Source organism: Gorilla gorilla, chromosome 11, assembly GCF_029281585.2.
Source record: "Gorilla gorilla gorilla isolate KB3781 chromosome 11, NHGRI_mGorGor1-v2.1_pri, whole genome shotgun sequence".
NCBI classification, from domain to species: Eukaryota; Metazoa; Chordata; class Mammalia; order Primates; family Hominidae; genus Gorilla; species Gorilla gorilla.
Window position 1 is genome coordinate 103,330,771 of NC_073235.2, and position 27,812 is coordinate 103,358,582.

At 46.9% G+C, this 27,812-nt stretch overlaps 1 protein-coding gene across 1 annotated transcript in view; it reads left to right on the forward strand.

The window, feature by feature from the left end:
- Positions 1-206: 206 nt before the first annotated feature.
- LOC101136449 (aldehyde oxidase 2) overlaps positions 207-27,812 on the forward strand; it is an 82,377-nt gene continuing 54,771 nt past the window's right edge. The window contains exons 1-11 of the mRNA XM_055380217.2: positions 207-260; positions 3,153-3,237; positions 4,670-4,766; positions 6,053-6,161; positions 7,564-7,690; positions 12,731-12,792; positions 15,052-15,141; positions 17,433-17,513; positions 19,654-19,798; positions 21,747-21,839; positions 26,295-26,446. Coding sequence (XP_055236192.2) covers positions 207-260; positions 3,153-3,237; positions 4,670-4,766; positions 6,053-6,161; positions 7,564-7,690; positions 12,731-12,792; positions 15,052-15,141; positions 17,433-17,513; positions 19,654-19,798; positions 21,747-21,839; positions 26,295-26,446 — 1,095 coding nt within the window. The remainder of the gene's footprint in view (positions 261-3,152; positions 3,238-4,669; positions 4,767-6,052; positions 6,162-7,563; positions 7,691-12,730; positions 12,793-15,051; positions 15,142-17,432; positions 17,514-19,653; positions 19,799-21,746; positions 21,840-26,294; positions 26,447-27,812) is intronic.

Here is a 27,812-nt window from a genome sequence, read left to right on the forward strand (position 1 = left end):
AGAGGCTGGACTAGACAGGGGCCCTAGACTTAAGCTGTGAAACAAGGAAGTCTCCACCTCTTGTGCTCCTGAGGCTCCAGGCCACCTGCTTCTACACAGGGAGAGATTCTAGTTGCTTAGACCTAAATCCTTACTACTCAATTCTGTGGCCGGGGCAAACTGCATTCCCACCTTGTCTTGTAAAGCAGAACCTATTTACAGGTGTAATGCCTTGTGCATCACAATCAGACGAGCTGGTTTTCTTCGTGAACAGGAGGAAGGTAAGTGATGGGCATTCCTGCCGTGGTTTGCAAAGGCAGCAGGAAACCACGAGCTGGAGGGGAGTTCTTGTGGCCCATTTGGGCTGAGCCCCTGTAGTCAGGGGCAAGAAGCCAGGTACTAGAAAGCCATCCTAATGTGACTTGTTTCCCACTCAGCCAGAGCTCAGCTCCTGGAAATGTGGGGAGGATGCAGTAAAGCCTTGGTGTCGGATGAATCTGGCTTCGCCATTTACTATACAATGTTGTGCATGCCACTTCCCCTCCCTGAGTCTTGGAGTCCTCACCTTTGGAATCCACTTCTAGGACTACTGTAAAGATGAAAAGAAAGCTGCATCTTTCCTTGCTTAGGAAACCCCCTTGTAAAGCACCTGGTGCCAGGCCTGATCCATGGACACACTTTATCTGGTGACACATCTTGATCCTCAAAATTAGGAGGACAAGAAATGGGACCTTTTTTATTTTTTTATCCACTTAATTTTTCTGTTGAGTCCTCATCATACATAATTGGCTAAAATGTCCTCACAGTCGATTGGAGTACCCTGCTTTCCCTGGGTTGTAGCTAAGCTCCATTTTGGAGCCTGTGTAACAAGGGCAGGGACTCTCCATTGCCAGTTGTCCCAGCATCCTCCCTCCAGTCCTGACCATCCACCCATGCAGGCCCCTAGTTAACCCTAGTGCCCTCAGGTCCTTCCCTTCCTGAGTCCCTGTCTGTCTCTCAAATGAACCATTCTGCAGCTCCTAAGGCACATGGCTTTTCTAGGGTCTTGTCACCTCTCCCCTAAGGACCCTCAGCCCCAGGGCTTGGTCATTGTCTACCCCCAACCCCAGAGCTTAGTTCAAGAAAGGAGACTTAAAGTTCTCTTCGTTGCCATTCTGACCCACTCTCCTGTATGCAGACTCCATAACCAGCAACTGCCATATGTTCTTCCAAAACTGTCGTTCAAGGGTCTGCGTCCTTACTTGCCTGACCCACTGGCCTGGGTTTTGGAGACTCAAAAGCCAGAGGAGGCTCCTTCCTCTAGTTTCCACTCCACATCGCCTCTGCGCCATGAGCCCAGAGTGAAGTAGCTGCAGTCAAAACAGGGAATAAGTCAAGGGTTAGAAGAAATGCAAGGAGGGTGTGGTAGGGGTGGGAGTCAGTCACACAACAAAAATATCCGGCCGGGCGCGGTGGTTCACACCTGTAATCCCAGCACTTTGGAAGGCCGAGGTGGGCAGATCACCTGAGGTCAGGAGTTCGAAACCAGCCTGGCCAAGATGGTGAAACCCCATCTCTACTAAAAATACAAAAATTAGCCGGGTGTGGTGGCAGGCATCTGTAATCCCAGCTACTCAGGAGGCTGAGGCGGGAGAATGGCTTGAACCCGGGAGATGGAGGTTGCAATGAGCCGAGATCACGCCATCACACTCCAGCCTGGGCGACAAGAGTGAGACTTCATCTCAAAAAAAAAAAATCACCCAACCACACTCTCAATCCATGTGTTTAAAGGACCAGCAGTGGGGGGCCGGGCAGGCAGAGAATAGCCTCTTCTTCCATTGGATTCGGATCCCCTGGAGATCCAGAAAGCAGCTGAATTTTAACATCCCAGCTTGGATGCATCTTCCTTGCTTTTTTAATTCTTTGAGATCTACAAAAGTTTATGTCTTCCTGCTAGAGAGAAAGGAAGACCCTAACATGGATAGTTCACTGTATCTTCCTTTCCTCCAATGCAACAAAATGGCTAGATGTGTTTGTAGGACGCCCCGAGACAAAGTCAAAGGAACTATCCCAAAATAAGCAAATGGGAAAGAGGCACCAAAGAAGGCTCCTTGTGGCTAAAACCTCCACTTTTCTGTTTTTGTTTTTTTTGTTATTGGTTGGTTTGTTTGTTTTTGTTGTTGTTGTTGTTTTTTGAGACAGAGTCTTGCTCTGTCTCCCAGGCTAGAGTGCAGTGGTGCAATCTCAGCTCACTGCAACCTCTGCCTCCTGGGTTCAAGTGATTTTCATGCCTCAGTCTCCCAAGTAGCTGGGATTATAGACATGCACCACCACCACGCCCGGCTCTTTTTTTTTTTTTTTTTTTTTTTGTATTTTTAGTAAGACAAGTTTTCGCCATATTGGTTAGGCTGGTCTTGAACTCCTGGCCTCAAGTAATCCACCTGCCTCAGCCTCCCAAAGTGCTGGGATTACAGGCATGAACCACCGCGCCCGGCCAAACCTCCACTTTTCAAGGGTGGGGGGAATGCTAGTGTCCACCAGGGCCACCTGGGTCATCAAGTCTCACCACTGGCCCCACTGCTATTGAGGGGAATTGTAGGCTCCAGGGCCTCCCCAGGACAGCAGCAATTCTCCATCTCCTCTTCCTACCACTCTTCAGACTCCCGCTGTGGCAAATGCATTCCCAACCAGAAGGATCTCAGAGGGACCAGAATCTCTGCCTACCCAGCTTGCCTCCCTACAGGACCCTTCATTGCATACATGCACATACACACGTACACAAACACATAATGCACACACACACACATGTACACATGTACACACAGGCACGCACACACACACATGCACACAATCCGAGTCCCTCCCAGATTTGAAATATTTCAAGGCTGAATTGGAAGATTCCACAAAAATAGGTAGTGGAGCAAATATGAATAATACCCTCCCAGAGGCATCTTTACACAGCAGTGGTCCTGGTTGTACTCATACATCACAGCATTGTTGCTGCACTTGCCCTGTGAGTCTTCTGTCCTGTTAACATGTGTGAACATCGTGTGCCCTCAGAGCACCAAAAAAACAGGTGCAGATGAAATCAGGCCCATTATACCCCAATCCCTAAATCAAACAGACTTCGACAGATGTTCCACAGGGACACGGATTCAAGCCCCATAATCGTCTCTCTTCTGTTCCCAACACAGGTGATAGAGAGGAATGTGGACCCAGAAGGGACTCTGCTGACCTTCCTACGAAAGAACTGGACCCTTTTGTCAAAGTCCTGGCTGTGTCTGTGTTTGCCTTAACACTTAGGCCAGCTGAGAATTATGAGAATGAATCAAATCTCTCCATTCAAATAGTCAGCCCCCTTGGCTCTTCCTCTCTATTTGCTTTTGGCCGTGGTTTTAAGGCTATTAGGTTAATTGGGCTATTTTGGGGAGGATGAAGTTTCCCCAGAATTTCCTGTATCTGATAATGTAGTGAAATAGAAGCTAAGCTCTTTATTTCAGCACTAATAATTCCCTTACAGGCTTTCTGGAGCCCCACCAGGGTTGTTATGTAATAGAGGCTTGTGTTGCATGTGCCCTGCCCTTTTTCAAAACCAAATTCCCCAGATTCAGTAAGAACCTGTATCACAGGGAAAGATTTCCTTTCCCTACATGTGTCTTCTTACCCTAGGTTTTCCCTGCCATTTCATATTCTGGAATATAGATCCTTTTAATAGCAAACATATTTTAATTGGTAAATTAAAACATGGATCTCTCAGTTCTCTGAGAACCAAAAATAAATAAATGACAAAAAATTACTAATTAATGAAATCGGCTTCTGGGCAAGTTTTGTTTAAAAGCCCATGGTTTTTGATTGGTTGTTGATGTTTAGAAATTAGAAAATTTCATATCTTTTCAAATCAAGATTTTTCAGTTTCTCTTGAAAAATGGGAGATAGCCATCCCCGCACGGCAACAGTCTTGCTTAGAGCTGAGCAGGACTGTTCCCAGCCCTTTCCTAAGGGGCTTGAGCTCACCAGCAGCCCCCCTTCACTTACATCACCACTCTGATAGGCATTTTAAATTCTGACTCAATTTCGATGAATAAGCCTTAGGGTTTAAAAAAAAAAACAGGCAATAGCAGTAAAGAGTTGGGCATTCTGAAATCTTTTTGGCCAGTATAGTTAATTACCTCCAATTCTATAAATTGCATGGAAATAAACCACAGTTAGGGAGAAGGATGAATAAAGAGAAGGGACTGGGGCTGAGCCTAGGTTTGGGATTGGACCTGGGCCAAGCCAGAGCAGAGAGACACGTGGTGGGATCTGTAAATAGGGATAGAAGGTTCCTCCAAAAATTCACCAATTTGCTTTCAAATGCAACACAAATTGAGTTGCTAAAAATAACCTTCCTCTCTTCCAATTACATGATTGAAACTCAGAAGAAGACATATAAGAATACCCTATAATAAAATAGGATTTTATTATCCTACAAGATGCCTACAATAAGCCTGTGAAGATAAAATATTTATTGCTTCTCCCTCTTTGTGAGAAAACAGGCAGGGAGAGGTTAATATGCCCAGTGTTACACTAAGACCTGAAGGCAGGCGAATGGCTTCCCAGACCTGCACTCACCCCCCAAGAGACCTTCCTCAGAAGTGACCTCCTAGGGAGGCAGCTATACTGAAAGCAAATGTTCTCCTTGGCATCTTTTCCTTGACTGCGCCCCTTCCAGTACGTCTCACAGGAACCAAGTACGCCTGCGGAAGAGGAGGCTGTGGCGCCTGCACCGTGATGGCGTCCAAGCATGACCCCGTGTCCAGGAGGATAAGGTATCCCAGCCTAGAAGCCAGGACAGCACTTTGTTTCTTGCTGGTGTTCTTAGCTCACAACTTTAAGAAAGGTTCTTAGATTCTTGCTGTATACGGATCTTAGACGCCTCTGAAAAATCCAGTAAAAGCTGTGAGCCATCTACTCAGGTAACACATAAACTAACTACATTTCACACACCAATTCAGGGAGATCCCCCAAAGCCCATCTATGCACTCCAGGTCAAGAAACCCCAATGTAGGTTAGCCATTGATTTTATAAATGAAGAAATTGAGGCTCAGAGAGATGAAGTGACTTGTTCAAAGTCATACAACTAGTAAGCTATAGAACAAGGACTGGAACCCCACATTTTCTGGCTCTTAAGCTAATGCTTTTTCTTTCCCTTTTTTTTTTTTGTGGCGGAGTCTCACTCTGTCATCCAGGCTGAAGTGCAGTATTGCTATCTCAGCTCACTCTAACCTCTGCCTCCCAGGGTCAAGTGATCTTCCCACATCAGCCTCCCAGTAGCTGGGACCACAGGTGCCTGCCACCACATCCAGCTAATTTTTTTGTATTATTGGTAGAGATAGGGTTTCACCATATTGCCCAGGCTGGTCTTGAACTCCTGATCTCAAGCAATCTGCCTGCTCAGCTTCCCAAAGTGTTGAGATTACAGGAGTGAGCCACCACCACCAGCAGCTAATGCCCTTTCTACAGTAGGGCTGGACCAGCCCTACAGAGCAAGGACCTGGGCCAAGATTTCATCTTTTGATTAAGGACCAGAGTCTAGAAGTTGGGGTTCCCCCAAGTCCATTGGCCCAACAAATCAAGAGATGGCTTCAGAACACAGGTCATCCTACACTGTTGAATGACCTTATCCAGAGAGTTTTAAATTAGGAAGCAAAAAAATTCCCAAATGTGTCCATATGGATAAAACCTTTTGCTTGTCATGAAGTCAATTCCCCAGTGAATACTACTGAAGTCCAACCACACTTCAATGAACCTCACACAATTAACCACACCCAAGTTCATTCCCATTACTTCTGGGTGGGTCTGTTCTGGGCTTGGAAAGTGTTTCTGAAGTTCAGAATGCCCAGGTTCACCTTAAGGATCCCTAGTCCTACAGACAGCATGGAGTCAGCAGAGAGGACTGTAAATTCTTCCTTTCCCTGTCACCTCTCCAGTTCCCCATCCCCTTAGCTCAGTGATGGGCTTTGGAGGTTTTCCGCCGTTCTTCCTGGTGCCAGGCTTCCCCATGAGGCAGGACTGTGTTACTCCTCTTGATTTTCCTTGTGTTTCTTATACAAAGACACTTCTCTGTCACCGCATGCCTGATGCCCATCTGCTCTCTGTATGGAGTTGCTGTCACCACCGTGGAAGGTGTTGGAAGCATCAAAACCAGGCTTCACCCTGTACAGGTAAGAGCCCATCCTAATTTTCTCACTTCTTAACTTTCTCTTTTTGCCAAATGCTGTGTTGGCTATACTGCCTGAGGCTTCTAGGTTGTGATCAGGTAAGTAGAAGCTTTGGATGCCTATCGACCAGGGTAATAACATTTTTTAAGTTATTTAAAAGAAAACTGAAAACTCCATCCACATTTGATTTTTTTTCACTTTTTCTGCTTGAATGAAAAGCAGAATTATTGAAGTATTGATTAATGGTCTGGAATAGGTATCGTACAAAGAATATTTCACATAGTATAAAATGTCTCTGAGGCTAACAGAATAAAATTTACAATTATTCCCTGTGGTGCAGAGGTCTTAGGAGTAAAATCAGAATTGGGGGTAAGAGGAATCTAAAACTTCACCAGAAATGAGAACAATTGTTTCTCTGAATTTTAACCTGAAGCTGGAACAAAGAGATAAGGATTTAAAAGCAATGTGACATGTGTTGACAGAGAGCACAACGATTCCTCTGACATTGTTACAGGAGCTTAGGAGTCACCGGACCAGATTAACCAACACTGAGTCTTTCTAGACAGGGGGAGCCCAGAGGGCCTCTGGGTTTAACTACATGATCTCATTGGAGAATGAACTCCAAGGAGATGAGCAAAGACAAATGATCCAGCAGAGTGTAGCCAAGTCTAGTAGGAGGGCAGAGAGGATGCTCACGGCAAGGTTGATAAACCCAAATCCTAGGATTACATTACATTCTGCAATCTAGAACAGGGCTTCCAGATTTAGACACAAACTTTAATGTGCCTAAGACTCACCCAGGAGCTTGTTAAAGATGCAGATTCTGAGTAAAGAGATTTGAAGCAGGAGCCTCAGGTTCCTCATTTCGTGTAAGTGGAGTCAATACTGCTAGTCCATATGTATGACACTTTAAATGGCAGCGACCAGGACATGGACCAAAATCTTGGACCTTTGAAAGGAGAGCTCCCTTTGTGCCAACACAGAAGAATTTAAGGAAGAAAGCAAAGTGAGATCAACAGCCTCCAAGTTAATCAGAAAGAGGTAGCCTCATAGAACTAAGCTGTGCAAGATGCGGAGGTGTTGGAGAAAACTATTTTTGAAACTCCCACATGCTCTGTTTATACTTATTGATTTTCGGAGGATTCTTTGCACTCTGATAGTAAGGATGCATGCTACTAATTCCCAATTAGAAGGATTTAAGCACTTGACCTTGGAAAGTGATTATCATAGGACATTGCTTCTGGCCACTTCCTCCAGGAGCAGCCTAGGGAAAGGAACACGGACAGAGTCTGATCAAAGGGAAGGGAGTGGGTTCTACCATTGCCAGGGACTGCAGGCTGTGGAGTGTGGTGAGAGTTGCTGGCAGAGAGAAGGCACGGCCGAAACCATTCATGTGTCTTTCCAGGAGCGGATCGCCAAGAGCCACGGCACCCAATGTGGATTCTGCACCCCTGAAATGGTGATGTCCATGTACGCGCTGCTCAGGAACCACCCGCAGCCCTCGGAGGAGCAGCTCATGGAAGCCCTGGGGGGTAAGTCTAAACAGAGAAAACCCACCACCCACCCGGGGCCAGGTGGGAAGTGTGTTTCTGGATAGATCCAGAAACTGCTCCACACCACCCCCAGTGTCATCCTAGCCCCTCTCAGGCCTCTGCTTCAGTTGGTTCTAAAGTAGCTACAGCACCCAGGAGTAGAGAATGCCAAGCTGCTCCCTGCTTATCAGAGCATGTGCTTGGAACGGCCTGCACAGAACTAGCACAATGCGTACACTCCACACCACCCAATTAACACCCCATTTTCTATCCAGTGACTTATTTGGCTTCCTTTGTTAAGGGCCTGTACTCATTTCTCAGGGCTGCCCTAACTCAGTACCACAAACTGCTGGTCTTAAAATAGCAGAAATGGGCCGGGCGCAGTGGCTCACACCTGTAATCCCAGCACTTTGGGAGGCCAAGGCGGGCGGATCACCTGAGATCAGGAGTTCGAGACCAGCCTGGCCAATATGGGGAAACCCGTCCGCCTGGCCAACATGAGGAAACAAAAATAAGCCGCGCATGGTGACACTTGCCTGTAATCCCAGCTATTCAGGAAGCTGAGGCAGGAGAATCGCTCGAACCTGGGAGGCGGAGGTTGCAGTGAGCCGAGATCGTGCCACTGCACTCCAGCTTGGGCAACAGAGCAAGGCTCTGTCCCAAAAAAAAAAAAAATAGCAGAAATGTATTCTCCCCCAGCGCTGGAGGCTTTAAGTCTGATAGCAAGGCGTCCACAGGGCCATGTTCTCTATGGAGGTTCTCTGGGAGGATCCTTCCTCACCCCTGCCTCACCCCTGCCTAGCTTCTGCTGCTTAACAATGGCATTTCCTTCCTTGGCATTTCTTGGCTTGTAGATGCGTCACTCCAGTCTGTGTTTCCATCCTCATATGGTCTTCTCCCCCGTGTGTCTGTGTCCAAATTTCCTTCTTCTTATAGGACACCAGTCATTAAATTGGGCCTACCTTAACCCAGTATCACTTCATTTTAACTTGATTACATCTGCAGAGACCCTATTTCCAAATAAGTTCATATTCACAGGTTCCAGGGTTTAGCACTTGAACATGTCTTTCGGGGGGACATAACTCAACCCCTAACATGGCCCTTCACATACCAAAAGAATCCTCTAGGCCGGGCGCAGTGGTTCACGCCTGTAATCCCAGCACTTTGGTAGGCCAAGGCAGGTGGATCACTTGAAGTCAGGAGTTCAAGACCAGCCTGGCCAACATGGCGAAACCCCATCTCTACTAAAAATATGAAAATTAGCTGGGCATGGCAGCGTGCACCTGTAATCCAGCTACTTGGGAGGCTGAGGCAGGAGAATTGCTTGAACCTGGGAGGTAGAGGTTGCAGTGAGCCGAGATCACACCACTGCACTCCAGCCTGGGCAACAGAGCAAGACTCCATCTCAAAAAAAAAAAAAAGAATTCTTTAAAATCTGCAATGGGTTGAAGTTACTGAAGAGGAGTCCATAATCATATCCCTTTTGAAGAATCAATAAACACCCATTTCAGGTGTTAATAATCCCTAAACAAGTTATCTGTTAAATACACAAATTCTTAGGTTGAGGGCTGATCGGGAGCACAGACACACTCCCCTAATTTGCCAGCTGCTGGTGGACTTCCCCACCCTCCTTAAGTCCCTCTCCTATTTGAGATCCCTCAGCAGCTCCTTATGCCTAAAGCATGGCCAAGCCTAACCTCCTTCACCAGGCATTCAGAGAAGTCCAACTACTTGACCTCCCTAACTCATGCTTCCTCCTACTCTCCATGGCTCCCTGCAGGCCAGTCCCCTCCCAACCCCATCTCCTCTGCACCTGTGCCTGCTGCTCCAAGAACCCAGAATGCCTTTCCCCAGCTCTCTACCAATCCACAGCCTGCTCATCCTTCAAGTCCAGGCTTCTCTGTGAAGCCTTCCCAGATGAACTGTATTCCACACTGACTCTCTTTCACTCCCACCCCTTAGGCCTTCATCTTTGGAAACCTGAGGTTCTCAAATGTTATTACATGAAACAGCAATAGAATGGAAAGTCCATGCAGCAGAATTACCTGCAGACCTCTAGAATGCAGATTCCTGTGCCCACCCCTAAATGGCTGATTCAGGAGAATTGAAGCAGGGTTAGGAATCTGCATTTTTTCAAAATGCCTCCAGGAGATTCTCATGTAATAATCTAAAAGCATCCGAGGAGCATCACTGACAAACCATCCAAGGCATGATGGCCTTAGAAACTGCCTAGGTTTTCTCTTTGAGGATCCCCATTATCTTACCTAGTATCTGAAATACAGTTGTCGATAGATCTACATCAAATTAACGAATTAATAGATGAAGAAAGTACAAGATGGCGGCGGCGACGGCGAGCGGAGCTGGCGGGGCTGCTGTGGCCGGGACGGGGGGAGCCGGGCCCGCGGGCCGCCTGCTGCCTCCGCCCGCGCCGGGGTCCCCAGCCGCCCCCGCTGCCGTGTCCGCTGCGGCCGGCCAGCCGCGTCCCCCAGCCCCGGCCTCCCGCGGACCCATGCCCGCCCGTATCGGCTACTACGAGATCGACCGCACCATCGGCAAGGGCAACTTCGCGGTGGTCAAGCGGGCCATGCACCTCGTCACCAAGGCCAAGAAGCCTGCTGATGAAGTCAATGTGTAAGAAGAGGATCCTGCTCTCCCTCTCCCTCTCCCTCTCCCCACAGTCTCCCTCTCCCTCTGTTTCCACCGTCTCCCTCTGATGCCCAGCCGAAGCTGGACGGTACTGCTGCCATCTCAGCTCATGCAACCTCCCTGCCTGATTCTCCTGCCTCAGCCTGCCAAGTGCCTGTGATTGCAGGCGCGCGCCGCCACGCCTGACTGGTTTTCGTATTTTTTTGGTGGAGACGGGGTTTCGCTGTGTTGGCCGGGCTGGTCTCCAGCTCCTAACCGCGAGTGATCTGCCAGCCTCGGCCTCCCGAGGTGCCGGGATTGCAGACGGAGTCTCGTTCACTCAGTGCTCAATGGCGCCCAGGCTGGAGTGCAGTGGCGTGATCTCGGCTTGCTACAACCTCCACCTCCCAGCCGCCTGCCTTGGCCTCCCAAAGTGCCGAGATTGCAGCCTCTGCCCGGCCGCCACCCCGTCTGGGAAGTGAGGAGCGTCTCCGCCTGGCCGCCCATCGTCTGGGATGTGAGGAGCCCCTCTGCCTGGCTGCCCAGTCTGGAAAGTGAGGAGCGTCTCTGCCAGGCCGCCATCCCATCTAGGAAGTGAGGAGCGCCTCTTCCCAGCCGCCATCACATTTGGGAAGTGAGGAGCGTCTCTGCCCGGCCGCCCATCGTCTGAGAGGTGGGGAACACCTCTGCCCTGCCGCCCCGTCCGGGATGTGAGGAGCGTCTCTGCCCGGCCGCCCCGTCTGAGAAGTGAGGAGACCCTCTGCCTGGCAACCGCCCCGTCTGAGAAGTGAGGAGCCCCTCCGCCCAGCAGCCACCCCGGCTGGGAAGTGAGGAGCGTCTCTGCCCGGCCGCCCATCGTCTGAGAGGTGGGGAACACCTCTGCCCTGCCGCCCCGTCCGGGATGTGAGGAGCGTCTCTGCCCGGCCTCCCCGTCTGAGAAGTGAGGAGACCCTCTGCCTGGCAACCGCCCCGTCTGAGAAGTGAGGAGCCCCTCCGCCCAGCAGCCACCCCGGCTGGGAAGTGAGGAGCGTCTCCGCCCGGCAGCCGCCCCGTCCGGGAGGGAGGTGGGGGGGTCAGCCCCCGCCCGACCAGCCGCCCTGTCCGGGAGGGAGGTGGGGGGGTCAGCCCCCGCCCGACCAGCCGCTCCGTCCGGGAGGGAGGTGGGGGGGTCAGCCCCCCACCTGGCCAGCCACCCCGTCCGGGAGGTGAGGGGCGCCTCTGCCCGGCCGCCCCTACTGGGAAGTGAGGAGCCCCTCTGCCCGGCCAGCCGCCCCGTCCGGGAGGGAGGTGGGGGAGTCAGCCCCCCGCCCGGCCAGCCGCCCCGTCCGGGAGGGAGGTGGGGGGGTCAGCCCCCCGCCCGGCCAGCCGCCCCGTCCGGGAGGGAGGTGGGGGGGTCAGCCCCCCGCCTGGCCAGCCGCCCCATCCGGGAGGTGAGGGGCGCCTCTGCCTGGCCGCCCCTACTGGGAAGTGAGGAGCCCCTCTGCCCGGCCACCACCCCTTCTGGGAGGTGTACCCAACAGCTCATTGAGAATGGGCCATGATGACAATGGCGGTTTTGTGGAATAGAAAGAGGGGAAAGGTGGGGAAAAGATTGAGAAATCGGATGGTTGCAGTGTCTGTGTAGAAAGAGGTAGACATGGGAGACTTTTCATTTTGTTCTGTACTAAGAAAAATTCTTCTGCCTTGGGATCCTGTTGATCTGTGACCTTACCCCCAACCCTGTGCTCTCTGAAACATGTGCTGTATCCACTCAGGGTTGAATGGATTAAGGGTGGTGCAAGATGTGCTTTGTTAAACAGATGCTTGAAGGCAGCATGCTCGTTAAGAGTCATCACCACTCCCTAATCTCAAGTACCCAGGGACACAAACACTGCGGAAGGCCGCAGGGTCCTCTGCCTAGGAAAACCAGAGAACTTTGTTCACTTGTTTATCTGTTGACCTTCCCTCCACTATTGTCCTGTAACCCTGCCAAATCCCTCTCTGCGAGAAACACCCAAGAATGATCAATAAAAAAAATAAAAAATAAAAAAATAAAAAAAATAAAAAAATAAAAAATAAAAAAAAAAAGAAAGTGAGCTCGCCAACTAGGCTATCATCTTTAAGACAAAGAATAAAACTGGAATTGAGGTAGTGGGCAGGATAATATTCCAAGTAGAAGAATAAAGCATTAAACCGCTTGGCAGATGTTAAAATATCCTTTTAAAAAAAGTTGGGAACTATGCACAGTGCTGCACACCTGTAGCCCAAGCTACTCAAGAGGCTGAGGTAGGAGACCAGGAGTTTGAATACAGCCTGGGCAACACTGTGAGACCCCTTTAAAAAAAAAAAAGCTAGCTCTATTTAACTTTCAAAAGACAAAAGAAGCCAGTAAATACAAAGCCTGCTAACAATCATGCTTCTTCTCTGATTGATTAGGTAATCTATGCCGCTGCACTGGGTATTGGCCAATACTTGAGCGTGGAAGGACTTTCTGCATGGTGAGTAGGTGACTGTGGGGACACCTTATGCAGCAAGAATGACAATGACCACTGATCAAGGCCAGGGACAGAGGAATTAAAATTTTTTAGACCATCTCAACAGACTGTCAGGGAGACCTACTGAGTTAGCTCCAACCAACTCACTGGAGCTTTAGCTTTTTGTTGAGGACTGGCAGAACGTTGTGACACCTTTGATGTTGTCCAATCAAAACCACAGAGGGAAATCAGGTATCCAACCAGCTGTCCAGACATTTTCTGTAACTAGTTCAGCAAAGCATCTGGACAGGCAAGTCAGAGGGCATCAGCAAACCCAAAGGGACAAAGGATGCAAGGGGATGGAGTTTGCTTTGGTGAGGCAAGGTCAGTTCCAGAATCCAACCAGCTGAGAAGGTGTGAGCAGACAAGAAGCTGAATATATAGAGTGGAACCCAAAATTCCCTCCAAGTACAAGAGCACAGGTAGTTTCCCCTACAAAATGGGGATTCTTCACTGGGCTCTTGAGAAAATCACATAAGTCTTGCTTGGCACTTAGTAAGAGTTCCACAGATAGTTACTGCTATCATTGAGGACGTCATTGACATGTGAATAGTGTTTGACAGGGAGACCAGACAGGCACATCTGGTGGTTCTCTGCTGAGGGCAGGATGAATGTGGGCAGTACACCCCTTAGGCCCAAAAAAGGGGGACCCATACTTTAGAGGGCGATTCTCGGGAGTTCATGGCACCAGGATGACTTGCCCACCTGAAACCTCACCCCTTTTCTAGATCATTCTCCATGGATGGCCTTGACCCCACTGTTAGACCACACATAAGCCTCTTATCTGAGTCCGTCTAGGGCAGATCATAACAGCAGGGTCTGCACCCCTAGGTCAGAGGGTGGCCAAGGAGCAGGTGTTTGTGGAGGGAGTAGACTGAGCTTGGCTGTTCAGGCTGCAGTGCTCAGGCTCCTCACAGCACAGAACACAGCCAGGGTAGAGGAGAAGGCCAGCAGGCACCAGGCTGGGGGCCTTTGTTTGCACTCTTTGCTGAGGCTCCACAAATCGTAGAGGTGGGCCCAGAAGTAGACCAGGAGGTGTGTCCCATGTCCAGGCAGGTCACCTGTGCATGCATTTCCCAGACGTCTACTGCCACGTGAGGGAGCCAAAGTTAACACGCTGAGAAGTAAATGAAATAGCTTGTAAGCCCAGCAAATGGCTGGTGTAGAGTGAAAAAGCACTTGTGAAATACAAACGAAAAAAGCTAAAGGAAGCATCTTTGCCTGTGGATACAGATGTTATTATCTACCTTTCCAGGCACACAGACTCTGGGGATAAAGGCAAAAATGTGGTCGGCCACCCAACCTGGTAGCCAGCATGTCTTATGGGACTTTAGTGGGTGAAGCAACCCAGTCTCAGAGGGAATACACAAGGCTAATATCGAGTGGGCCAAGAGATGACTGGCTTTTTCCATTATTGGTTCATGGTGCACCGTGGAAGCTCTGAGAGCTTTGAGTAAGACAGGTGCTGCTTGCTTGGCCCAGCTGTTTTTGCTCCTTGGATAAAATTGGAAAGATTGCAGCTCAAGACATTTAAGTAGAGACAAAGAACTGAAGTGTCTGGAAGAAAGTATTATGCTAGGAACTTAGGAGAACTTACTCAAGGAAGAAGACACAAGAGGTAAGTGTGGAAGAAATGGGAAGTGAAAGAGCCAGCAAATGGAAACCTGCTTTAAAACTCATTGTCAACTCATCCCCAGACAGTTCCATCCACATCCCAAATGTCTGGGAGATCTGGTTTCTAAAATGGTTTTCTTTTTTCTTCTTATAAATTATTATTACCCTGTAAAGCATCTATCAATTAATTTTCCACTAGGAATTAACCTAAAAATTCATATATGTACACAAAGCTGTACGTGTAATGAACAAAAATGTTCACATACTATGTACTATATAAATGTACTAATACAATCCCAAATGTGAAACATTATCAGTGGAATAGGGTAATGATAGTTTATTTCTTTTACACCTCTCGATGTTCTATATTATCATTTTATATTATATATTTTGTATATTACCTATCAAATTATGTATCTTATATGCTTTATATGTATTATTCTTAAAAATAAGCAAAAGAAGAAAGACCTTGTGATTATCCGTGTTCCAATAGAAACCACCAACAGTGGCTTAAAAAGTCTGAAGTCTCATTTAAATTGCCAGCCTTTCAGGGCACATTCCCATTTACCTACTCAAAAGTTTTTAATCTAAGGCATTTCACCTTCTTAGGAGTCAAATAGCTGTCAACATAAGGGAACGGGAAAATGCTGCTTGGATTGGGGAGAAAATGACTCTTCCCCACTTGGCAAGAAAAATGAAGTGAGTCCTTTTGTTTGTTTTGTCTGCTCACTGTGAGTCTTGCTTAATGCAGACCCAGTGTTGAAACTGTGCTTGCTTATTTTCATGGTCATTCTCTGCTTACAGCTGTCCGAAGCGCATGTGCAAATAAAGCTCTTTTCCTCTGGGAGCTGCGGAAAGTGGTGATCAAAGCCCACACTCCGATTTTCCCCTTCGTAGTCAGAAAGGCTGGAACAACAGAAAGACAAAAACACTCAGACCGGAAACAAAGCACTTCCGCCCACTCCGGATGGGTCGCATTCTCAGGTGGAAGTGGATTCTGTACTTGCCCCTGCAGAGCCGTCTTCTGTCATGTCTCCTCCTTTGTAGACAGAGGGCGCTGCAGTCCCAGAGGGCTGAGGAGCGTCCACAGTCACACACGAGTCAGTGGCCCCGCAGCCAGGAAGTCCAGCCTTAAACATTCCGGTCTCTGGCTTTGTTCCCTGAGAGATGCTCCTTTCCAGGAAAAAAACGGCACTGCCAAATTCTTAAAGATATTACTTAGAGAACTTGAAATACAGGATAAAATACAGAATCAGCTCCCAGTAAGCGAGGAAATCTGAGAGCGACCATAGACAAACCCGCGTGTTTCTATCTTTCACACATACCTTTTTCCCATTCTTGGCTCCCACCGTCACCTTAATTGGGTCTAAAGAAAGTGTGCCGTGACACAGAGGAATGCTGCCCAAGGGAGGGGGCTCCACCCCTCACAACCGCTTCACAGATATCAGTGCCTTGCTGGGGTCAATATTTATCCTAAAGTCAATTCTGTTTTGTGGTCTCAGGAATTCTATTTGGGCAATGACTGGGCTCTAGAGACCACCTGACTCACTTTAACCAAACTCAAAAGACCATGACATTTAAACTGGAATGAGCCCCATATTCATTTATGAAGAGAAACACAATTATAAAGTGGATCTTGCCATCACTGAGCCACAGATCCTTTCCCTATAGAAAAACACACTAGGAAGCCAAATTACAATGAGAAGATTGCTTGGTGAGCGTGGACACAGAGCAATTGCATAGCCTTAACAGGCAGCGTCATAGAAGACCCTTCTCTTCCACCAGACTGGACCTGCGTGAGGCCAGGTGTCTGCCCGAGCGGCTCCCCCTTTTCTTTAAGTGGTGTTAAGATCTCCCACTTGGGTAGCCGTTAAGTCTTGGCCTGGGATCTGTTTAAGAAAACTTTTCATTTCTCAGCGTTCATTTATTATGTTTGTTTTATATTTTAATTCCCCAGCACAAACTTATTTCTAGTTTTAGATATATACCACATTATTGCCCTCAGGCACTGCCTATACTTCTAATGCCAACTAACACAAAAACAGATCATTCAGATGTGGTCCTGAAATGCCTAACCTGTGGCCCTACTAAGAACCTTATCAAGGAAGAATTACAAGTGTTTTTATTTTTTTCTGGAGCCTGGGAAAACCTCAGAGAGATAGAAAAAGAGGGGAAGTGTTGGACAAATATCAGGTCATTTTACCTATTATCACAATTACCCTTCAAAATATGGGTTATTTTCATTTAATCCTTAGAGAGGTTAAGGACCTTTCCATTGGAAAGGTTAGAGTGCTGACCTCAGAGTGAGTGAACCCTGATCTGTCTACCTTTCATGCCTATATATTCTCTTCTCCAGCACACTCACATCCACCTCTGTGCTCCACGGTTCTCTCCCAGATTTCCTTACCTCTTCAGGAATGTTCTTCTGGCAAGAAGTGTTTTCCAAAGCTAACACAGATCTGATTCAGACATAATTACAGTTTGGGTAACTTTTCACTGTGCTTTGGTTTCCTAGAGGGTAAAATTGAGATAATTTACTTTCTTTATTCAATTATTGTGAAGATTAAATAAATTACATGTAAAAGCATTTAGAATGCAAGCACTTAATAAACGTTAACTATTGTTATTAAAGTCAAATTGTGTGTGTGTGTGTGTGTGTTTATGCGTGGGCATGTGGGGCACAATGGAGAGGATTTCACTAATTTATTTAACCTCTCATAGTTTTTCATAGACTGTCTTGGTGTTTTCCAGAATACTCTTTGTAGTATTTCATACAATACTCTTTTCTTCAGTGTTCCATTAGTGGCAAATCAGTATTTCTCTTAAAACAAGATTCCCATTTTAAATTATTTGGTTTGAACTATTTCCCTGTCCAGGGAGACTAGGAGAGTTATCACTACGTTCATGTTGCCTAATTCCTATAAAGAATTACAAGGCTGTTTCCAATTGAGCTGGGCTGACAGAGCCATCTGTTTCTTCCTTTTATAAAGATTTGCACGAAGTTATTTGCGAAAGAGGAGTTTCATTCCTTGGACCCAACCCAGGAGCTCATATTTCCCCCAGAACTCTTGGTAAGATGAGCTGGATATTTTACGTACTCATTTAAATATCATTGGTTATAAACTCGGTTTTATAAAGCCTCCATTTTCCTTCCCGTGAAACTGTCAAATTGTGGAAATGTTCGATCAGATGAAGATGACTGCTTCCCTCCCCACCACGCCCTCCCTGATCCCTGGCACATTCCCTGAAGCCTCCGCTGTGGTGATTTTGTAAATGATTTCTTCATTACTCTCATCATTGTCATTTGGAATGTGTCACTAGTGGCTGTCCAGGAGACACAGCACTGCTAAGCTTCTCCTTGGTCTTCTGGCCCATTCCAGTACATTGACCCCAAGGAACACTTCCAGGAGACGCCCCTACCTTTCAGCCTTCCTCCCATCAGCATGTTTCTTTGCAGAAATCCAGCAGTCCTATTCTATCAAACACCTGTTTCTGAAGGGGTTCTAATGTGTTTGTTTATTCATTCAACCAGTATTTATCCATCCAGCAACATGCCAGACGCTGTTCTAGGTACTGAATATATAGCAGGGAACAAAACTAACAAAACACCGCCCTCAAGGAGCTTGTAATCTGGTGAGAGAGGCAGATAATAAGCAAAATAATAGATAAAAGATATAGTGTGGCCGGGTGCGGTGGCTGATACCTGTAATCCCAGCACTTTGGGAGGCTAAGGCAGGGAGATGGTTTGGGCCCAAGAGTTAGAGACCAGACAGAAATGGCAAAACCCAGTCTCTACAAAAAATTAGCCAGCTGTGGTGGCACTCACCTGTCATCCCAGCCACTTCGGAGGCTGAGTTGGGAGGATTGCTTGAGCCTGGGAGGTCAAGGCTGCAGTGAGCCGAGATCGTGCCACTGCACTCCAGCCTGGGTAGCAGAGTGAGGCCCTGTCCTCCCAAAAAATAATAAATAATTTTTGAAAGGATATAGTCTGTTAGCGATTGAGAAGTATTAAGGAGAAAAAAATAAAGCAGAGAAGGATAGGATGCTTGGAGTTGCAATTTTAGATATCCTGCCCAAAGAAAACTCTGAGAGTACAACATGTGAACAAAGTCTGGAAGGAAGTGAGGGAGTCAGCCCTCCCAGCCGAAGAGGGAGACGAGCAATCCAGGCCATTGGAACAGCAAATGCAAAGGCCCCAAGGGCAGGAGAACACCAGGCCTGATCAGAGTCAGAGCATGATCCAGCCTGGCTGGGGCAGAGTGAGCGAGGGAAAGGCCAAGGAGCTGTCAGGGGCAGACCATGCTGGACTTCATGCTGCTCGGCTTTTACTATGTGTGGGGTGAGAAGCTAACAGGCTATATAGAGGAGGGGCGTGCTCCAGTTGAAGTGGTAACAGGATCATTCTGGCTGCTGTATTGAGAATGGCCTGCAGAGGGAAAAGGAAGGAGCATGAACCTTGTCAGGGGACTAACGCCATCCTGAGAGATAGTGGTGGCTGCGCCAGTCTGCTCGGGTGGAAGGAGTGAGAAGCGAGTAGATTCGGGATGTATTTTGGTAGAAAAGCCAGTAAGATTTGCTGGTGGATGAGCTGTGAGGGTGGAAGAGAGAGAGGCATCAAGGCTGACTCCAGGGCTTTGGACAGCTGGGAGCATGGAATGGCCATTTACAGAGATGGGGAAGACCTCTGGAGGAACAGGGGAGTTTTCCTTTTGGAGGTTTCTCTTTGGGGGCTTGGAAGGGGATTAGATATGAGGAGCTCAGTTTTTGACATATTAATTTTTTACCTTTATAGCTCTAAGCCAGTCCAAGAGACATATTAAATTTGAGATGCCTATTACACATCTAAGAGGTAACATCGAGTACTCATTCAGATATGAGCTTGGATTTCAGAGGAAAAAGCCAGGCTGAAGATATTAATTTAGGAGCATTAGTGTAATTATGATTTTTAAAGCCATAAGACTAAATTATGCTAAATTAATCCACACTGAATGGTCAATAACAGGTGCCAGTTTATATTGTTACTTGTCCCCAGAAAGCCATCCAATTATGAAAATTCAGGCATTAGCCAATGGTATAGTGAGTATCTTTTTGGGCAAGTACACCCCAGAACCCCTGACATCTCTGTAGAGGAACACATCTCCACCTGGGGACTTGGATAAGCTGGAAGGACAGGCATGCACACGGGCACACATACTTGTCATTTGCCCTTAGAGGATGGCAGAGAATCCAGAAAAACAAACGCTGACCTTCTATGGAGAGAGAGTTACCTGGATCTCCCCTGGGACCCTCAAGGATCTCCTGGAGCTGAAAGTGAAACACCCTGAAGCCCCTCTCATTCTGGGCAACACCTCACTGGGTAAGTGATTACCCAGTTCTCATTCCACCCTTAATGCTGGGCTGAACTTCCTGTCCCTTACTCTGTTCTCAGTCTACAGAAACTACTTTTTAGGGATGAAAACTTCATCCTTTATAATAAAGCTAGTGGTCTCCAAAGTTGGATGTGCATATACCCTGGACCCCAGAGATGTGGGAGGAAAGTATTAGAGGGTTTTTTGTGGGGTTTTTTGGTTTGTTTGGTTTTTTTTGAGATGGAGTTTCACTCTTGTCACCCAGGCTGGAGTGCAGTGGTGCGATCTCAGCTCACTGCAACCTCCGCCTCCCAAGTTCAAGCAAATCTCCTGCCTCAGCCTCCCAAGTAGCTGGGACTACAGGTGCATGCCACCACATCCAGCTAATTTTTGTATTTTTACTAGAGACGGGTTTCACCATGTTGGCCAGGATGGTCTAGATCTCTTGACCTCATGATCCACCCACTTTGGCCTCCCGAAGTGCTGGGATTACAAGCATGAGCCACCACGCCAGCCTTTTTTGTATTTTTAGTAGAGACGGGGTTTCACCATGTTGGCCAGGCTGATCTCAAACTTCTGACCTCAGGTGATCCACCAGCCTCGGCCTCCCAAAGTGCTGGAATTGCAAGCATGAGCCACCACGCCCGGCCTAGAGGGTTTTTTATCATTTACTTTGTCTTTTTTGTTTTTGTTTTTGTTAAATATTGAATGAATATAGTAAGAATTTTATAAAATATGTATAGGGATATTAACAATACAGTGCACACTCAGTTACCACCCACATCCACTTTAAGAACACAAACTTTACCAAGAACTTTGAAGACCCCTGTGGGCCCTCTCAAGCCACATCCCCTTTCCTTCCCTTCCTCCTCGAAGGTACTCACTAGCCTGAACATTGTGTTGGTCATTCTCTTCCTTATTTTTATAATTTTACCACATATATTTGAATCCTTAAACAATATGTTGTTTAGCTTTGCATATTTCTGAACTTCACATAAATGGACTGGAGGGAGAGTCCTGACCTCTGGTCAGGTTACAATGTCTCCCATTCCCAATAATAATAAGAATCCCAGGGTATTATTCTTCTGCAATTTGCTTTTTTTTCAACATACTTGACCTGAGATGCATCCATATTGTTGCATGTAGCTATGCTGTATTCCATCATATGAACATGGAACTATTTGACATCCATTATATTGCTGGAGAACAGCTTGTTTTGGCATTACAAATATTCTTCTATATGTCTCCTGGTAACTATGTGCAGGAGTGTTTTAAGAGCATCTTGGCTGGGCATGGTGGTTCACACTTGTAATCCCAGCACTTTGGGAGACCAAGGTGGGTGGATCACCTGAAGTCAGGAGTTCAAGACCAGCCTGACCAACATGGAGAAACCTCGTCTCTACTAAAAATACAAAATTAGCTGGGTGCAGTGGTATGTGCCTGTAATCCCAGTTACTTGGGAGGCTGAGGCAGGAGAATCGCTTGAGCCTGGGAGGCAGAGGTTGCAGTGAGCCGAGATTGCACCATTGCACTCCAGCCTGGGCGACAGAGACTGTCTCAAAAAAAAAAAAAAAAAAGGCATCTTATCCTTTCTATTTCCAATTTTTATATGGACATAGTGCATAAATAGATACATACATATATAAATTTACTTGGCAGGGGTATACAACCACTGCTTTCACATCTGTACACATTTACTGTCAATCTCTAATGTATCTGAATCTCTTATAAGAAAATTTCAAGGCCTGGAGCAGTGGCTCACACCTGTAATCCCAACACTTTGGGAGTCCGAGGTGGGCAGATCACCTGAGGTCAGGAGTTTGAGACCAGCCTGGCCAACATGGCAAAACCCCGTCTCCACTTAAAAAAAAGAAAATATCAATGCGTGCAAAAAGGCATTTTCTCTTTCCTAATTGTCTCTAAAATAACTGTCCCTTTCCTGCCTCTACTCTTCAGGACCTGCAATGAAATCTCAAGGACATTTTCATCCAGTTCTCCTCTCTCCTGCAAGGATCTCTGAGCTGAGTATGGTGACAAAAACAAGTGATGGTGAGTTCCTGGTGTTTTTAGTAGGATGTCAATGAGGCGATCCCTGCACTAAACTAACACTTGCCAAACAACTCAGAACCTCCTCATCTGTTTGTCTTCTCCTGTAAATTTCCAGTTATTCTTCATTTCTTAAATGAGTAGTTCGGAGTACTATATCAGGCAAGGCGGAACTCACAAAGGAGGAAGTAAACACATAAGACTTGGCATTTGAGATGCATGGCAAACCCTTTGTAAAAGGAACCTTATTTTACTCCTTTCTTCATCCCCCGAGCTCCTAGTCCTGTGCATGCAATATAAGCACTCAGTCAGTGGCTGATCAACGAATTAACAGAAAAAAAATGAATGAGCAGGACAGGAACTTGAATGCAATGGGACGCAGTGTAATGATGACTTTCTTAACGTAGGAAACAGGCAGAGCGACTGAACTGAAAGCTTTTGTCAGGATTGAGCTATAGGTCACCATGCGTTTGTGGTGGCTCAGTGAGGGCCAGTGGGGGACGGGAAGGGATCCGCCATGGTGGCATCGCTGCCATCCGGAAGTCCCACCTTCCTGGCCGCTAATCATCACCAGCCAAACTAGATTGCACCGCACATCAGGAAGCCGGATCTTCCCCGGCCTGACCCCACCTGTTTGCAAGGGAAGGGATCCTTCCTGGTTTTGCTCAGCACCAAGGTTTCACAGCTTCAGCCTCGGGACAATTCAGGTAGCAAAACTTAATGCCATTTAGAAAAACCCCCAGGAATGTGCTTAGATTTACCTGAAATCTTGGTGTGGGCAGAAGGGAAAGGAGAGGGAGAGGGAATGGCAGAATGGACAGCTGGACACGTAGACCACCTGTCTAAGCAGAGGTGACGGCAGGAGGCCCTGGGCCAACCCTACCCCAGGCATCATTTAGCCGCATCTGCAAACTTCTCTTTAGCGCCACAACCCTGTCCTCACACAAATATTAAATAAGAAGATGAAAATAAACTGATCTGTTTGAAGGAGGAGAAAGACTTTTCACCATCCCTCCCTGTCTCTGAGCCACCCTTATCTGTCCCTGAGAGGGCTCTTCAGAGCCTAATTTAATTCCCAATATAATCCAAGTCTCTCATCTTACAAATGAGGAAGCCAAGATGCAAAAGGAAAGTAGACTAGCCTAAGGTCCCTAGTCTGGCTGGAGGTGAGGTTACAAGGTCTCCCACTCCCAATTCAGCACTCTTTTGTTTTGTTTTGTTTTGTTGTTTTTTTGTTTTTGAGATGGAGTCTCACTCTGTTGCCCAGGCTGGGGTGCAGTGGTGCCATCTCAGCTCACTGCAACCTCCACCTCCCGGGTTCACGTGACTCTCCTGTCTCAGCCTCCCAAGTAGCTGGGATTACAGGTGCCCACCATCATGCCCAGCTAATTTTTGTATTTTTAGTAGACATGGGGTTTCACCATGTTGGCCAGGCTGGTCTCAGACTCCTGACCTCAGGTAATCCTCCTACACTGCTGGGATTACAGGCGTGAGCCACTGTGCCTGGCCAACACTCTTTTTGTTACTGCCATTCCACCCCTCAGGTCCACCCCACAGCCTGTCCAATTAGCTATGTGAGTTAACTGCTCAGTTTGGTCTCTACAAAGCAGAGCTAAAACAAACAATGCGCCTTCCTTTAGGGCTCTTAAAATTAAAGCATGAGTACCCTCTAGTGGCTTGCAGGAAAGTTTCCATGATTCTCGAACTTTTCCTAAGTCCCATATGAGTGAAGGACACTGGCGGGGGTGGGATGTACTGGAGCCAGATGTGTTCCCCACTAGCACACCCAGGAAATACATTTTTGCACAGCTGTAATTTTGATTTAAACATTTGTTTAAGGTTTGCATGTTCAATCATATCACCTACATGTTTGGCTCAGTATACATTTGTTTTCTCAAAATCTTTAGTATAGTGAGTGCTCCAGAAAGTCATTGCGTGTTTGCCTCATAGACCCATGAACTCTGAAAAGCATAGAGTTCCACTGAAATGCCCTTTCTGAGAGTCAAAGTTGAAGTTCTTTTCACTTGGATTGGAAGAAACCTAGATTTTGTGACCAGAGATGGAATAAAATATGAATAGAACCACATTAAGTAGAATGTTCTCAGTATAGCCTGGCAGAAGGTGTGTCGTGCCTAGCATGAGGTGACGTGGTGATGTGTGCAATGGAAATGGAATTATTTGGCTTCAAACTGTGTTTGAACTCTTATGAGGATTCAGGCAATAGAGCAGACAGGGATACTTCAATCCCCACTGGGGTTGAACTGCCCTTTTCCATCTGTGTCAAATAAGAGGTGGTGATGCTGGTCTATGTGATGCTTCTGACCTTAATAATAATTATGTCTTTTTGTTTCTGGTTTCTCCTCCACTAATAAGGCTCTGGGTCTTCTCCTTAGGGAGAAGGAATTGTATGACTGAAAAAAAAAAAAAAAAAAAAAAAAAAAAAGCTTGATTTTCCTAGTACTCCTGCAAAGATAAGGCAGGCCAGGACCTTCCAGAAGTTAAAAAACAGGCTCCATTGAAACCTGTGATAAGGAAGCAACAGACCATCACTGATGGGTCTGGGATGAAATTAGATCCCCTGTTACAGAGTACATTTTAGGAGACGCTAAAACAGAAACAGGGTGAGAACTCCAGGCTGAGACATTCCAGCGGGGAGGGATAGTTTAGATTTGTTTACCATAAGGATAACAAGGAGCAGCTCATGGTTCCCTCATCAACTAAATTAGCTGAGATTACTGAGGCAGCAGGGTGTTGCATGAGTATGCTGGCAAGGTGGGGGAGGTGTCATGCCAAGTACATTCTTAATATTGATAAAATACAGCTATGTAGGAGGGTGAAATATTCTCAAAGATTAGTCAACAAGAGATAAATCAAAGCCCAACCTGATAAAAACAGTCTAACTGCAATTAGAACCAGCCCAGCTAGTAATGTCAAATCACTCTACGTTAGCGTTTCATTCTGCAAACCCCGGGGTGTGAAGGATTAATTTTAAAAGGCTGCCTAACTCATCTCCTGGGGGTTTGGGTGACTACTTCACTTTTTAAGACTGATTTGAACCCTTTCATCCTTACTGAAGAAAAACCCTAAAGCTCATGCTAATATCCTGCCAATCCTCACAACTTATGGCTCCAAAGTTGGTTGAAATTTTGAATTATTTCCTTGCCAGTTAGCAAATAACATTACTTCGATCGCTAGATGCTCTCCCATTACTTCCCTGGACCCTTCCTAGGAGCCCCCAACTTCCTCATACCCAGTAACGCTCAACATAAATGGCTGGGGCAGCTCCTTGCATGGGCCAATTGACCAGTGCCCCTCACAAAACTGATTGTTGAAGATTTTGAGTATCGGGTGCAAAACCTGAAATCCAAGCATTACAGATTTTAGACAACAACCTGGGGAATTTAATGACCTTTGCCTTATTTTAATGCCATTCGATTTATCCCCCTTAATCACAAAGCAACTTTGCATAGCTTCACCACAATCAGTCAGGAGGAGGTCATGGAAAATTCTAGTAAGGCTGCCACCTGCAAGTTTTTGCTGTCATTCCTTCTCTCTAGCCTCTATTTCCTTGTGTCTGTCAAAAGAAGAATGTGGACCAGCCCAGGAGATCTGACTCTGGCTGTGTAAAAACACCTTGAAGCCTTTTAAAAATCTGCAGAGATCCAGGCTGGGCGCAGTGGCTCACGCCTGTAATCTCAGCACTTTGGGAGGCCAAGGCAGGAAGATCACTTGAGGTCAGGAGTTCGAGACCAGCCTAGCCAACATGGTGAAATACCGTCTCTATTAAAAATACAAAATTAGGCTGGGCAGGTGGCTCACCCCTGTAATCCCAGCACTTTGGGAGGCCGAGGTGGGAGGATCACCTGAGGTCAGGAGTTTGAGATCAGCCTGACCAATATGGAGAAACCCCATCTTTACTAAAAATACAAAATTAGCCAGACATGGTGGCACATGCCTGTAATCCCAGCTACTTAGGAGGCTGAGGCAGGAGAATCGCTTGAACCTGGGAGGTGGAGGTTGAGGTGAGCCAAGATCACGCCATTGCACTCCAGTCTGGGCAACAAGAGTGAAACTCTGTCTAAAAAAAAAAAAAAAAAAAAAAAAATTAGCCAGGACTATGGCAGGTGCCTGTAATCCCGGCTACTTGGGAGGCTGTGGCATGAGAATTGCTTAAACCTGGGAGATGGAGGTTGCAGTGAGCCAAGATTGCAACACTGCACTCCAGCCTGGGCAATAGAGTAAAACTCTGTCTCAAAAAAAAAAAAAAAAAAAAAAGCAGCAGAGATTCTAATTGAATTGATCTGGGAGTGGGGCATCTGTGCTGTTTTTGAGTTCCCAGCAACTCTCTGTGAGCCAATGTGGATACTCACTGCACTGGCCAAACACTGAGGTCCTGGTGCCATGATTACAATTCAGCTGCCCCTCTTATGTCACCAGTAAAAACAAGTTGCTTTCCAGGACTGACAATAGGCGCTGGCTGCAGCCTGGCCCAGATGCAGGACATCTTGGCTGAGAGGGTAGCTGAGCTCCCAGAGGAGAAAACACAGACGTACCGAGCCCTCCTGAAGCACCTGAGGAGTCTGGCAGGCCAGCAGATCCAGAATATGGCGGTATGTTCCCTGGTTTCAACCACTGGGCACACCGCACCTATTTCTGAACCTCACTGAATTGTTGAGATATGCATTGGCAGAATCCGTATGCAAAAAGGTCTCAGCAGGTTGAAGCAACAGGCGCAGTAAATGTTTAAAATTAATAAGCATTATTTAATAAAAATATTTAAGAAACAACTATAGGCCGGGAGCAGTGGCTCACACCTGTAATCCCAGCACTTTGGGAGACCAAGGCGGGTGGATCTCTTGAGGTCAGGAGCTCGAGACCAGCCTGGCCAACATGGTGAAACCTGTCTCTACTAAAAATACAAAAAATAGCTGGGCATGGTGGTGCATGTCTGTAATTCCAGCTACTTGGGAGGCTGAGGTGGGAGGATTGCTTGAACCCAGGAGGTAGAGGTTGCAGTGAGCGGAGATCATGACACTGCACTCCAGTCTGGGCAACAGAGCAAGACTTTATCTCAAAAAAAAAAAAAAAAAAGAAAAGAAGAAGAGGAAGAACGATAAGTCAAGCTCAAAAGAGTGGCTAAGCAGCATCACAGGTGAGAAAAGGATGCTATGGTTTTGCTAGTTTCATGATAAGCTTGTCCAAGAACTTAGTTTAGTCTTAGGCTGCATTAACAAAATAGAGTATCTAAAACAAGGAGGGTAGCCTTCTCTACTCTGGGCTGTTCAAAACACAGCTGGAGAAAGATGGTCAGATCTGGGAGGCATACTTGAAGATCTGGTTGATTTTGATCTCAAAAGAAAGGAAAAGAGAAACAGTTAGGTTTTGAAACACATATGCTCCTTCCCCTGCATACCCTCAATTGTATAGCAGAAATCTTTGGGATATGGAAAACCAGGGACGGCATGTTTCCTTTAAAACAGCTCTCAAGTGATTTCAAAATGTTCTCTCCCCAGTCAAGAACTCTGACGAGGTACACTGGTGAGGAGAAGGTGGCAGGAGAATGAGGGGTTGGAAACCACCCCAAAAAGAGGACTAGGGGTGGGAGGACAGGCAAAGGGAACATGAGAGCTGCCTTGGACTATGTCTAGACTCCTGAGGTCTGATGTGTTATTACATATGAGCAGAGAGTAGAAGAATAACTGACAGATGAGGGTCCAGGGAGCCAGATTTCAGCTCAAGGGAAACAAAAAAAAATGTAAAATGGAACTGCTCATAAAGGAATGGGGATTCCCTGTCCTCACCTGTGTTCCAGTCCAGACCGCGGCAACCAGGAGATCACCGTAGATTCCTTCCCTATGCTGGGAGGAGAATCTTGAGTTCAATGGCCAGTCATTTCCCTCCCAAGTTCTGAAATGCTACAGGCTCCATCAGATCTGAGTGAGGGCTCCCAAAAAAGAGTGAAAAGGCAATTCTCTG